General features: G+C 40.3%; 1 protein-coding gene across 3 annotated transcripts in view; it reads left to right on the top strand.

Moving 5' to 3' along the window:
* Nucleotides 1-14,052, top strand: part of pias1b (protein inhibitor of activated STAT, 1b) — a 31,125-nt gene that overhangs the window by 5,617 nt on the left and 11,456 nt on the right. The window contains exons 2-4 of one of the 3 annotated variants that reach the window (XM_077248915.1): nt 10,380-10,447; nt 10,541-10,585; nt 10,680-11,124. In XM_077248915.1, the coding sequence (XP_077105030.1) occupies nt 10,683-11,124 (442 nt within the window). In that variant the 5' untranslated portion in view covers nt 10,380-10,447; nt 10,541-10,585; nt 10,680-10,682. The remainder of the gene's footprint in view (nt 1-10,379; nt 10,448-10,540; nt 10,586-10,679; nt 11,125-14,052) is intronic. The other 2 variants (XM_077248913.1, XM_077248914.1) reach the window with 2 other exon arrangements.

The raw sequence follows: 14,052 nt of genomic DNA, 5'->3' as shown, positions 1-14,052 counted from the left end.
TTTTTTAAATTAAGGCATTAAGATCAAATTCCAAAAGATGATTTTTTTATTCCTCTTTTTAGTCAACTTTGCCAACATATGCAGCCTGGGTGAGGATAAGAGACTTCTCATTTTTTGCAGAGCGCTGCATGCAAACTGTCAATCGCTCCGTCACACACGCCGATGCAAATAAGTAAATATTGCTTTTATTATAACTGCCATTCTTTAAGTACCAGTACTAGAAAATTAAGGAAGTGTGATAAACATCAGAATTTTCATTTACGGGTGCATACAGAGAGAATGAGACAGGCAACAAACCCTGTTTAGCTGATGTTGTCACTCTGAATGTCTATTTAATGCTTCGTTTTCTTTGCAAAACAGATAATCCATATGTGTTGTTAGAACTAGATTAATTGTTATTTATTTTTTATTTTTTTACAGAGTTCTAGTTTTTACACAGCTCAAGGTCCACTTATTCCTTTGTCGTCACAGGGTTATAGGGCCCTCAGGAGGATGAGCTAATCCTAATAACAGTTTAGTGTTTGCTCCCTTCACTCTGCTCTCTCTGCTGGCTGTTGCCTGAGGATTTCAACTGTTGAACTTGACCAAAAGTATAGGGTTGCACGGTATACCGGTACTACGGTAATATTGAAATACTAAAGCTTCAAAATACTGGCGACGCTATTGTGTTTTTTAAACGGTAGTATCATCAATGATAGTACAGTAAGGAATATTGTATGTGTGGCAGGTACACTATTTAAAAGTTCATTTGAGCACGCATGCCTGGAAAAACATTGACGACAAAGTTTTTTGTTTTTCAGTGCTGTTGCTAAATGCTGTGTAGAATTAGCGCCTTATTGAGTGTTTCCCGATGCTTCAGTTCATTTTGCAATGAGATAAAGTTGCACTTTGTTCGCGCTGCTGTTTATCATGGGATGCTGAATGTCACTCCATGCAGCTTCTTTGCTTAGATTAGTTTTGTTTACACTGATTTCATTTGATTGGTAACAATAGCCAGTTATTCATTCTCATTAATGAAGCATTCAATGGAAAATCTGGTCTGTCATTTACATCTATGTATATGAAAGTTTGGTTCATTTTGTAGATTTGCATGGCGGCGCAATACTACTTTGTATCGTGACACTTCAGCTGGTATAGTATTATAAGACATTTTTATGGTGTAATGGCAACCCTACAAGAGTATACTTTTAGGGATGTTCATTTGATCTTAGAAGTATAAAAGGAACAAACTTTCTGAAACCATGCTGACTAGCTATATGATTTACCCGAAAGTTCAGGCTTTCCCATGGGTTCTTTTTGAATCACTAAACTTCTGATCGCTCTAGGTTTGCATTGGGGGCCGTTCCTCACTACGATAGGACGAGCAAGAGTCTCATCATCTTGCTATATCGGCAGTGAAGCCGTTTATTTGTGTTGGGCCGTGGGGTGGGTGGAAATTAATAAAGAGTGTTTGTGTAAGTATTTGTGTGAACAGTCCAGTTGGCACTTGGGAGTAAACTGTGGAGGGGACTGTGGTCTCTTCGAGGTGAAGAAATATGAGCTTTCGCTGGTCTGTGGTTCTCTTGTTTTCCCTGGAGCTGTTCTCCCTCTGCTTTTGTTATGAAAACTCATTGGCCCAGGCTCAGACTTGATTTTCCCTTCCCCCACTATCTCAGCCTCTTCACTACTCTGCCTGCCCATAGTTTTTTATAGAATCCAAATGCCGGTACCACCAACACAGCCCTTTATAGTCTCAGAATATTCAAGAATGACAGGGAAGGTAAAGTCTGCCGTTCTGCACATGAGAAGTGGCTTTGATCCCACACATGTAGGTGTTAGCGTTTGTACATGTGCTCAAACTTCGTACATGGGGGTCATCACAATTACATGTTTGCATCAGAAACTAAACGATACAAACGTTACAGCCTAAAAATCTGATTTGATCTGCAATTTGGCAACTGATTGTATTCTCACTGACAGGCCTTTTGGCCAACATAACAATGTAGCCTATGACTTATGGCTTATAATGAATGCTTGTCCAAGACTGAGCCTGAAGCTAATTTAGTCCTAGCCGGCCTACATGTAAGTGTATGTGTAAGATATATAAATCATAGCTCTTATTATACAGACTGGATAACCATTTTAAACCACCCTCATTAAAAGTGAGGCACCTAAACACTAGTTAACCTGAGTTAGGTTGACAAATGTTTAAATAGAAAGTAAACGATGACTTTGACAAATGATGACAAACGCCTACTGTTTGTCTGTAATAGCAACATGAAGAAATGGGCTGGAAAATGTATTAAAAAAATACACTAGTGATCAAAAGTTTGGTAAGCTTTTTTTTAAAGAAATTAATACTTTTATTCTGCAAGGATGTATTAAATTGATACATAAGAGAGAAAAGAACCTCAACGGGCATAGGCCTATGAATAGGCCAACGGGCATCGGCCTGGAGTTAGATGGCCAAGAGCTTGTGAGAAAACTGCATGGGACACGCTAAACACAGATCTATGCTTTGCATTGGAAAGATTAACTGGTACAGTTGAAAAGTAGCTGGATAAATTTGGGGACATCATTTACGCATATGGAAGTGAGAGGTTTGGTGTGGAAAAAAGGAAGGAAAAAGTACAAACTACTCCTGCTGTATCTAGACGGCAGCAGAAAATTGAAGGGTTAGTTAGAGAAAGGAGACAGCTGAGGAAGCAATGGAAAAAAGCAGAACAAAGTCAGAAGGAGGGACTCAATCTCTTACAAAGGGCCATAAAAGATAAGCTTGCAACATTACGCAGAGCTGAGCGCCTACGGAAACGCTACAAAAAGGAGCGTGCGAGGGCTAATTTCTATTAAGACCCATTCAAATTCGTAAAGAAGTTATTCACCAGTGAGAAGTATGGCACTTTAAAAGCATCTAGGGGTGAGCTAGAGAGATATTTGGAGGAAACGCATGCAGATGCAAAAAGGCATGAGCCTATGTCAATTCCATCAGATATCCCACCTATCAATCCACCAGAATACCAAATGGAGGTCTGTGCACCTAAGTGGAAAGAGATAGAGCAGGTTGTGAGAAAGGCAAGGGCTTCATCATCTCCAGGGCCTAATGGAGTTCCGTACAGAGTGTACAAGAGTGCTTCAGGAGTTCTACGAATTCTATGGAAATTGATAAATGTGGCATGGGAAAAGCAAGTTGTACCTAGAGCATGGCGCAGAGCAGGTGGAGTCTTTATACCTAAAGAAAAAGATGCTACAAGCACCAGTCAGTTTCGTCCTATTTCACTATTAAACGTCGAAGGTAAGATTTTCTTCAGCATTATTGCGCAGAGATAGTCAACCTACCTATTAAAGAATGGCTTCATTGACACTTCAGTTCAAAAAGCGGGCATTCCAGGGTTCTCAGGTTGCTTAGAACACATCAATGTTATCTGGCAACGAATCCAATCAGCTAATAAGGAGAGGAAGGAGCTCCATGTGACATTCCTGGATTTGGCTAATGCATATGGTTCAGTGCCACATGAGCTTCTTTGGGCAGCATTTGATTTTTTTAGAGTACCAATGTCAATAACAAATTTAGTGAAAGCCTATTTTGGAGATTTGCAATTTAGTTTCTCAACTCCAAAATTCAGCACCGCATGGGAATGCTTAAAGGTTGGAATAATGGCAGGATCCACCATTTCTCCACTGGCTTTTACCATGGCAATGGAAGTAATCATTAGGGCATCAAGATGGGTTGTAGGAGGAGAGCGCTTGGCTTCTGGGATGTGACTACCACCAATCAGAGCATACATGGATGACATGACAACCATGACTACAACAGTAGCCTGCACTAATCGGTTATTGGGGAAGTTAACAGATAATATCGAAAGGGCACGAATGCAATTTAAGTCCTCTAAATCAAGGAGCATCTCGATAGTTAAAGGAAAGGTAGTTGATAAAACATTCTTCATTAATGGTGAGGCAATACCAACAGTTTCTGAGAAGCCAGTGAAGAGTCTTGGGAGATGGTACGATGGGGATCTAAAGGACACAGTTCGAGTGGGAGAAGTTAGATGACAAGCAGTGGAAGGGTTGAAGAGCATAAACAGCTGTGCTCTACCAGGCAAACTAAAACTCTGGTGCTTTCAGTTTGGTCTACTGCCAAGGTTGCTGTGGCCACTGACTGTGTACAAGGTTTCTTTGACAACAGTGGATAAGCTGGAAGCGTTAATAAGTTCATACATCAGGAAATGGTTGGGAGTTCCACGCTGCCTCAGCAGATTGGGACTTTATAGTAAAGGAGTATTGCAGCTGCCAGTCTCTGCTTTAACCGAGGAGTTTAAGTGTGCCAAGGTCAGACTGGAAATGATTTTAGCAGAGTCACGCGACAAATGTGTAAGGGAGGCAGCCCCTGTGGTAAAAACTGGTAGAAAGTGGTCAGCAAAGAAATCTGTAGTAGAGGCAAAGGCTGACCTTCAAATTGGGGATATCGTGGGACAGGTACAGCATGGAAGAGGGGGTTTTGGGCTCAGTTTAGCTCCTCCTAAATGGCACAAGGCAGGCCCAGCTCAAAGGAGGAAGCTGCTAGTCAACGAGGTGCGAAAGCAGGAGGAGAGGATGAGATGTATAAAGGCCATTTCCCAGGCCAAGCAGGGAGAGTGGATGAGATGGGAGAGTGTGGAACAACGCAAAATGGGCTGGCAAGACCTTTGGTCAATGGAAGAGAGTAGGATCAGTTTCCTTATTAGGTCAACATATGATGTTCTTCCATCACCGCAGAACCTAAACCTCTGGGTAGGCGAGGATCCCACTTGTCCTTTGTGTTCATCACCTGCCACATTAAGGCACATTTTGACAGGATGCAAGGTGGCTCTTAGCCAAGGTCGGTTTACTTGGCGCCATGACCAAGTATTGCGATGTTTGGCTTTAGCATTGGAAGGCAAGCGTAGTATGACCAATAAATTGCCGCCTGTTCTAGCAAAACATTACACGCAGAAGACAATATTCCTCCGCCCAGGCGAGCAACCACCAAGAAAAGGTGCTAACACTAGGGATGAGTCGCGATCTTCGAATAGTCGAACTGCTTTCGAAATTCGATCATAAAATTACTTTTTCAAATATGGTTATATTTTCACGCAATTCCAATGTGTCATAATTGACGGCGCGCCAACTGTCACAGATTGCGCAGCAGGGTATTTTCCTGTCGGGGACACTAGGTGTCACTAACATGAATGAAACCCCCTACTGTGCGATAGGATACCAGTGTTTTATATAGTCAAGTCAAGTCAAGTCACCTTTATTTATATAGCGCTTTTTACAATACAGATTGTATCAAAGCAGCTTCACAGTGATAACATGAAAATAATATAACAGAGTTTGTTTCTAAAAGAAAATTGAGTCAACGTCCACCTTAAGTAAGGCAGATCAATAATATTATTGAATATTAAATGTCCCCAACTAAGCAAGCCAAAAGCCAAGGCAACAGTGGCAAGGAACCAAAACTCCATCAGGTGACAGAATGGAGAAAAAAACCTTGGGAGAAACCAGACTCAGTCGGAGGGCCAGTTCTCCTCTGGCCAACGAAGGAACAGTGCATGATTTATGATTCGGGCAGCATTACAAGTCAGATTGGATCGGAACATTTAGAATATTTATCCATTTCCATCTTTTGGAAGTCCAAGTAATCACGCCGGTGTTGAGACGAGTTGTTGAGGATCAGTGCCGTCCACCATAGAGGGTCCATATCGCCGGTGTTGAGTCGTCTCTTCACAGGCTTTGTGATTGGCGTATCTGAAGTCTCTGTGAAAGGCTGGATACAAACTGGAGCTGACGAACGCCGTTTTTCTCGGGACTCGCGTCCCGAGATAACAGCAGAAAAGGAAAAAGGGAAAATAATTAGCGTAGCTGCTGTTCATAATGATTTCCATAACACGGGCGTAAATGATAAAAAACTTGAAGACAGTGATTCTTGCGTCCCAGAGTCACCCCCCTCCGTCCCCCACTCAACTCAGCCCTGCTTACTGACCTCTACATCCCTCCTGCTGCTGAGACCCAACCACAATCTCAAAATCTCTCCGCAGCCCAATCATACGCGCCGACCCGTTTGACTAAGGCTGTCGAGCCCCACTGTCGTCGTTAAAGCAGGTTCAGTGGCAACGGTTCCGTATGGCATAACACCTACCGCAAAACACAATATCTACCCAACCACCCGTCATTCACGCAATATACACAGGAACGGAATGACTGTAAATACTATGCAACCTATACAAATAACCTACAGACTCTTCAAGTTTTATAATATTAAATGCATTTGATCTGATTCAGCAGTGGTATAAAAGGTAAGCATTATGTAAATGCTTGGCTAAAGAGATGCGTCTTTAATCTAGTTTTAAACTGGGACAGCGAGTCAGAGCCTCGAACAATATCAGGAAGGCTATTCCAGAGCTTTGGAGCTAAATGTGATAACGCCCTTCCTCCTTTAGTGGACTTAGATATCCTAGGAATGACCAGAAGCCTCGAATTTAGTGATCTTAAAGAACGCGATTGTAGGGCGATAGAAGGTCCATTCTCCACAAGGCTCCACACAGGAGCTAAACCATTTAGGGCTTTATAGGTCAGTAATAGTACTTTGTAATTGATACGGAACTTGATAGGTAACCAGTGTAGAGATGATAAAATTGGTGTTATATGATCATATTTTCTTGACCTAGTAAGAACTCTAGCAGCTGCATTTTGCACTAACTGTAGCTTGTTAATTGAGGATGCAGGACAGCCAGCTAATATAGCATTACAATAATCTAGTCTCGAGGTCATGAATGCATGAACTAACTTTTCTGCATCAGAAACAGGTAGCATGTTACGTAGCTTTGTAATGTTTCTAAGGTGGAAAAAGGCTGTTCTTGTAACATATGAAATATGATTTTCGAAAGACAAGTTGCGGTCTAGTATAACACCCAGGTCTTTTTCTGTAGTGGATAAAGTAACTGGACATCCTTCTATATTAAAGTTGTATTGTAAGTGAGTTTGTGGGTAGTTTTTTGGACCAATAAGTAATACCTCCGTTTTATCTGAATTTAGTAGCAGGAAATTACGCGTCATCCAGCATTTTATATCTTTGAGACACTCTGTCAAATTTGATAAGTTAGTGTTTTCATCTGGCCGTGATGAAATATATAATTGAGTGTCATCAGCATAACAGTGGAAATTAATTCCATGTTTTCTTATAATATTACCAAGTGGAAGCATATATATTGAGAATAGCAGAGGGCCTAACACCAATCCTTGCGGCACTCCATAGTCTACTGACGTTATCTTTGATTTTTCCCCATTTAAACAGACAAAATGATAACGGTCTGATAAGTACGATCTAAACCAGCTTAATGCCTGACCCTGAACACCAGTGTAGTTTTGTAGTCGATCCAGGAGTATTTTATGATCGATAGTGTCGAACGCAGCGCTTAGATCGAGTAGAACTAGTATTGAGATACAGCCTTGGTCAGAAGCTAAAAGTAAATCATTTGTAATTTTAACTAGCGCAGTTTCTGTGCTATGATGCGGTCTGAATCCTGACAGGAATTTTTCATATATCTCATTTTCTTGCAAGAAAGAGCACAATTGAGCGGACACAATTTTTTCTAGTATTTTAGACATAAATGGAAGATTTGAGATGGGTCTGTAATTTGCTAAGTTATTTGGGTCTAAGTGCGGTTTCTTAATGAGAGGTTGTATTACTGCCAGCTTGAATATTCTTGGAACATGACCTAAAAATAAAGACGAGTTAATAATATTGAGAAGAGGCTCTTCCACTACAGGTAACACTTCTTTCAGTAGTTTAGTGGGTATTGGATCTAATAAACATGTTGTTGGTTTCGATGCAATGATACGTTTATTTAGCTCTTCCTGTCCTATATAGTGTATATAGTGTAAAAAAACAACAGAAGAAGAGCAATGTGACCGTTAACTCTGCGCCCAACAGAGGTGGGTAGTAACTTTTTACTGTCTATGGTAGTAACCGTCTACAAAGTAGGCTACATTTACTTCCTTACGTTGGGGCGACGTTCCTCTCGTTACTTTATTTTAATGCAATACATGCTGTTAAATGCATAGTTTATTCCAAGCGCGGTGAATCTTTTTTATGGGCATGAGCGATGCTCAATTCACAAATGAATCACTCTTTTGAGTCGATTCTGTTCAAAGACTTCATCAAACAGATCTGTCTAAATCGGTTCGCGAATCAGTTTGAATGGTCTGTTCAGTTTCCGGCACGCACTGAATCCTCTGATGCGCTTTCAATTCACACTCGGAGTCGTAACAGGAAGATTTAAGAACATCAAGAGCGTTGGATGAAGTGGCCGTGGGCCTACAGTTTAGTCCAGTGAAAGCAAATCTGCAAATGCATCATATTTTTGCCAGCGATGAAGATCTAGTTGAACATCTTCGTATGATGTCTGTGAATGAATGATTCCACAGGACGATACATTCGAGTTCATTTCATTCAGGTAATACATTTTACAACCAAACAGATTATTACGCGATGATAGCACTGCTAGAAGTATGATGACATTATCAGTTTTTTGAACATGTTAATTTATAGGCTACATTAAATAAACTACCATTGTCCACAGTTTATGAAATGAACACCCGCCATCCCGCGGTAATGTGTGTGTATTGCGCAGTGGCATCACACGAATAGTTTTGATTGATACTAATTTGTTTAAAAAGTAGGCTATTGCAGTAACAAGGCAGGTCCGCATTAAATCATTGTGACATATGACATTATTTTTTTTATCTAACGAGCATCTGGTTTGGCGATGCAAAAACGGACTGTTGTGCTTATTGTTTTTTTTTCTATGTTAACTATGTTAAAAAACGACGAAAACATGTTACTTGTTCAATTAATAAACAGTTTGTTTGATGACAAATCGCTTAAGATGAAATTGGCCTCCCTTTCTGTCATTGTGCGTTTTTTTTTCTTTTCTTTTTTTTCCGATTTTCGAACGATAACCGACTTTTGCTCCTCGATTTTCGAATGCCATTTTTGGCAGAAATTCACATCCCTAGCTAACACCAATTCTCGCCCAGGACAACTGGAAGCTGCTAGGGACTGGAAGATGCTGGCTTATCTTGATCAACGGATTTTTCCACCTGCGATTGCCACCACTGACCTACGACCAGATATTGTTTTGTGTTCTGGATCAGCACGCATTGTTCAACTGATAGAGTTAACAGTGCCATGGGAGGATGCGGTAGATGAGGCATATGAGAGGAAGAAATTGCGGTATGCTCATCTGGCCACTGAAGCAGAACAGCGAGGATGGAGAGTCCAGGTTTATCCAGTGGAAGTGGGTTGTCGAGGTTTTGTGGTACACTCTACAACCCGATTCCTCAGAGACGTCGGATTCAGTGGCCAAGAGTTGCGTCACACAGTAAAGAACTTATCTGAAGCAGCAGAAAGGAGCAGCAACTGGCTGTGGTTGAGACTGAAAGATTCTAGCTGGCTGTGTACAGGCCGCAATGCTACGGTTTCGTAGAATTCTTGAAAACTTGAAGAGTCTGTTGGTTTATTTGTATAGGTTGTATAGTATTTACAGTCATTACTTTCCTGTGTATACTACGTGAATGACGGGTGGTTGGGCAGATATTGTGTTTTGCGGTAGGTGGTATGCCATACGGAACCGTTGCCACTGAAACTGCATATTAACGCACCAGTGGGGCTCGACAGCCTTAGTCAAACGGGTTGGCGCGTATGGTTGGGTTGCGGAGAGATTGTGGTTAGGTCTCAGCAGCAGGAGGGATGTAGAGGTCAGTAAGCTGGGCTGAGTTGAGTGGGGGACGGAGGGGGGTGACTCTGGGACGCCAGAGTCACTGTCGAGCCCTCTTGAGGTGTCGTGGGCTAGTCGACGAAACACTGAGGATGGAAGGTGCCCACTTGAAGACCCTAGAGATGTCCCCTACTCAGCTCATCCAGACGGTTGTCATGGGGGGACCGCACTGTGGTTGCAGCCGTTGTGTGTGCTGACGCGTGTTAACACTAGACAGAAGGAGATTTACATCACCATATGGAAAGAAGGGTAAAAGGATGGAGAAGCATAGGTTACTTTAAAGCTATGTCTTAGTTGGTGCTTATCTTGGCGAAAGCCGAGTACAAATCAGCATGAAGTTTTAACATCTACTCCCGTGTAATGGAAATCATAAAAAATACATTTATAATGTCATAGATTTTTTCTATTTCAAATATGTGCTTTTCTTTGTAACTTTCTGTTTATCCCATTTTTAACATTGATAATAAGAAATGTTTGACAGCTGAAAATTCAGCTTTGCCATCATAGGAATAAATTGCATTTTGAAATATATTAAAATAGAAAACTGTATTTGTAATAATATTTCACACTGTTTTACTGTTTTTTTTTTTTTACAAATAAATGCAGCCTTGGTGAGCATAAGAGACTTTCTTCAAAAACATTTAAAAAATCATACCAACCCCAAAGTTTGAACGGTAGTGTGTTTTATTATTACAATTTAAATTCAAGAGCATTGTTTGAATTTTAAAAGTTTAATAGTTTATTTTCATTTATTTACTCAACCTTAGGCTGTACCAAACGTGTATGCTGTCTTCATTGATCATCATTTTGGGGTGAACTATTCCTTTAACCTAGTTAAATGCTCTCTGAATTATTTGTTTTGGCAATTGCATAATTTCTCTGCTGTTTCCTCTCTTTTAAAAACAGCAAATGGTGATGAGCCTCCGTGTCTCAGAGCTTCAGGTTCTTCTGGGATATGCAGGCCGCAACAAACATGGAAGAAAGCACGAACTCTTGACCAAAGCATTACATTTGTTGAAAGCCGGCTGCAGCCCTGCCGTGCAGATGAAGATCAAGGAGCTCTACCGCCGCCGCTTCCCCACAAAGATGATCTCCCCGACAGACCTGTCCCTCCCTGGCATACACTCCACCTCTGGAGGAGCTCACGCAGGCCTGCCCACCAGCCTAACACAGCTGGGATTTGATGGGCACGGTTCACCGTCTCTACTACCTGTCGCACTGCTTGGGCCAAAGCACGAGCTGGGCCTGCCCCACCTACCCTCCGCCCTTCACCCAGTCCATCCAGACGTCAAGCTACAGAGGCTGCCATTCTACGATCTACTTGATGAGCTTATCAAACCCACCAGTTTAGGTGAGTATAAGGAATGCTCTCTAACAGTCAACTAGTTGATTAAGGTTGAATTATGTCTACAGTAATGAATTTTGAAATGTAGCTTGTCAGAGAGTGTTTTGCACATTAAAGCCCTTTCCAAGAAGTTTTCTCTAAATTCATCGCTTCTGAAACATAATTCTTCGTCCTGGTTGCACATAGCCATTTTAAATTATCTTAAAGTTATCTTATCAGAGGGTTTTAAACTTTCTTGATCCAAGAATAACCCACAAATATGGTGCACCCCTAAAATATAAACTTAGCTACATATTTTTGTGTGGAATTTATACTGTGTGAAATAAATATTTTTTTATGGTTATGCTTTAAGGTTACGTTGTTACAGTGTAATTACACAAATAAGTACTGACTAATGTTAATTAACCGCATTCACTTATAGGATTACTGTTTGACTTAGGTTTTGGCTTAGGCTTAGTTATTTGTAATTATGCATTATTGTTATTACTATAGTAAGTACATGTAACGTTACGTGTAACAACATTACCTTAAATAAAGTGTTATCTGAATTATTTTATTTTAAAAACAACAACATAGTTTTGATTAAATAATTCACTTTTATATTTATGTTTGCATCAATTTATCGTTAAGAAAATCATCTGTTCGGAGCTTGTGGACATGATGCTGCCTTAAGAGTAACTAGACATTCTGTCAACCCACTGACTAATGGATTTTGGGATGATTTTGGCATCCCCTTATGGGATGTATGGGCCTCTCTTGTAGTGGTCGACCGATATGGGTTTTTTGATGGCCGATGCCGATATCTTAGAGAGCAGGGTTGCCGATGGCCGATATAAAGCCGATATTTATCTATGTGTATATATATATATATATATATATATACACACACACACACACACACACTTTATATTTATATAAATCAATATTTAATAAATTTGATAAATTGAATAAATATTTAAAAATCTTTAAAATAAACATGCTTAGGCCCTATACTTTAGATGGCAACTTCTTGAATCTGCAATCCTATTACAGAATTTTTCACAAATAAAGTAATTGTTTAAAATTATATGAATATGTGAATAAAAAGGAAGTAAACACTGTAACAGGGCACTCAGTAAACTGGTAATTAATCAGTAATCACTGATAATCATATTTTTTCAAATAAAGACTTTTTTTTTTACTTTGACTTTTGACAAGGTAACACTAATTTTACATACAGCACACAGTGAAAACGACATGAATATGACACAGTGGGCCACTGACTGGATATAGCACAGCATATTTTAAAATGTAGGATTTAAAGTGTTTCGATCGCGTCTCCTGTGAAGCTGATCTTCTGTTCGCATTCACTCACTTCGCACGGACCGTCACTCGCAGGAACACGTTTATGCAGGCTACAAATGCACACTTCACAAGATATCACAGCTGGATTCGATTAAATCTACAAGGTTTGTGAAATTTAATGTTTATTAGATATTCAGAGATTTGTTTAAATGATGTAGATGCGCATTTGCTGAATGTTGACGGTAAATGAGAAAGTATTTTTTTGATACTTTGATTTGATTGTTTGCCTTTTCGGTTACAAATAATATAAAAGCAAACCTATTACTTTTTCGCATACCATTTACTTTCTTTGACCAGTTCTGTAGCCAACGGTTCTGTCTAACAAAGTATTAGATCTGACTGACAGAGATCGTAAACTAATGAAGACGGAGAATGTGAGTGAGCGCTGTGTGATCAGATTCAAAATAAAAGTCCCACTTCCAACACATCGGCCAATCAGAAAAACTTATCGGCCGATGCCGATATTTTAAAAAAGCCAAATATCGGCCGATATATCGGCCGTGGCGATATATCGGTCGACCACTACTCTCTTGTAGACTTCTCCCCCATTGATACAAACATAAAGGTTCTCTCCAAGTGATTTATGGCTTATCAGATTGGACAGAGTTCACCTGTGCTATACAGGGTCCGAGATTAACACCCGCCAAGCACCATGCGGGGCTATCCGCCACACTGGCGGGTGAATGTTCCAGACATCCAAAGTCTCGCGGAAGTTCCGGGAGTCTCCCCCGTATTGATAGCGGCTCCCTGATGCCCGCAAATTAGTTAAAATCTCCAGGAATCTAGAGCGAGCGAGAACGAGCGTGCATACTGTGCTCCAAACTGTGTAGCGCGCGCACTGCAGAGAGGGAGAGAGCGAGAGACCTTGCATTTGTGTGTGCCTCAAGAAGCATGTGTGAACCTTCTTCACACCAAAAATAGACCAACACTAAATATATATTTTTTAATTTAAATAATTAACAAATTAAGATGACAAAAAGAAAACACTGAATCAGTTTGAAGCTTTGAAAAAACGGCTTTTTTTCATCAGACTACGTTTTTTTTTCGTCAAATAAAAATGTAAAAATGGCAGGCCTACCTCAATCCACAGCTTGTCTAGTTTGTACTTAAAGTAACATGTCTACATGATGTGGGGTTAGTCTGGATCTCTGATGGCACAGATCGATGTCCCGGGAATACAGAGATAATGTCTAGAGTGGCCAACTTCGGAAAGCACCTTTCAATTGCTTGTGGATGTTTGCTTGGCAAGTGATGTTGGATTGTACTTGCACTAGGCCTACTGCTGTATGTTAATACCGCGTAGCATATTTTGCAAGTAATTTCGTCGCCCTTTCTGACGAAATGGTCCCACAGTAGCTACTTCTTTTCGCTCGCTTCATTTTGCTTGCTCAGTGAAATATGTCTAACAAAAACAAACAAAAAAGCTAAATGTGTGTGAGTATATGTGTGTATATATATATATATATATATATATATATATTACTTTTAATCTGTTTAACTGATAGTATTAATCTGTAAAAATGTTTACTTTCGGTAAAGTATCTGATAGTTTTACAAAACCTTCAAATGTACTGTTATGAGCACTAGTTC

This window comes from Siphateles boraxobius, unplaced genomic scaffold, assembly GCF_051911475.1.
Source record: "Siphateles boraxobius isolate OS27281-9 unplaced genomic scaffold, OSU_SipBor_1 31, whole genome shotgun sequence".
Lineage (NCBI taxonomy): Eukaryota > Metazoa > Chordata > Actinopteri > Cypriniformes > Leuciscidae > Siphateles > Siphateles boraxobius.
This window is presented reverse-complemented; position numbering and strand designations above follow the sequence as displayed.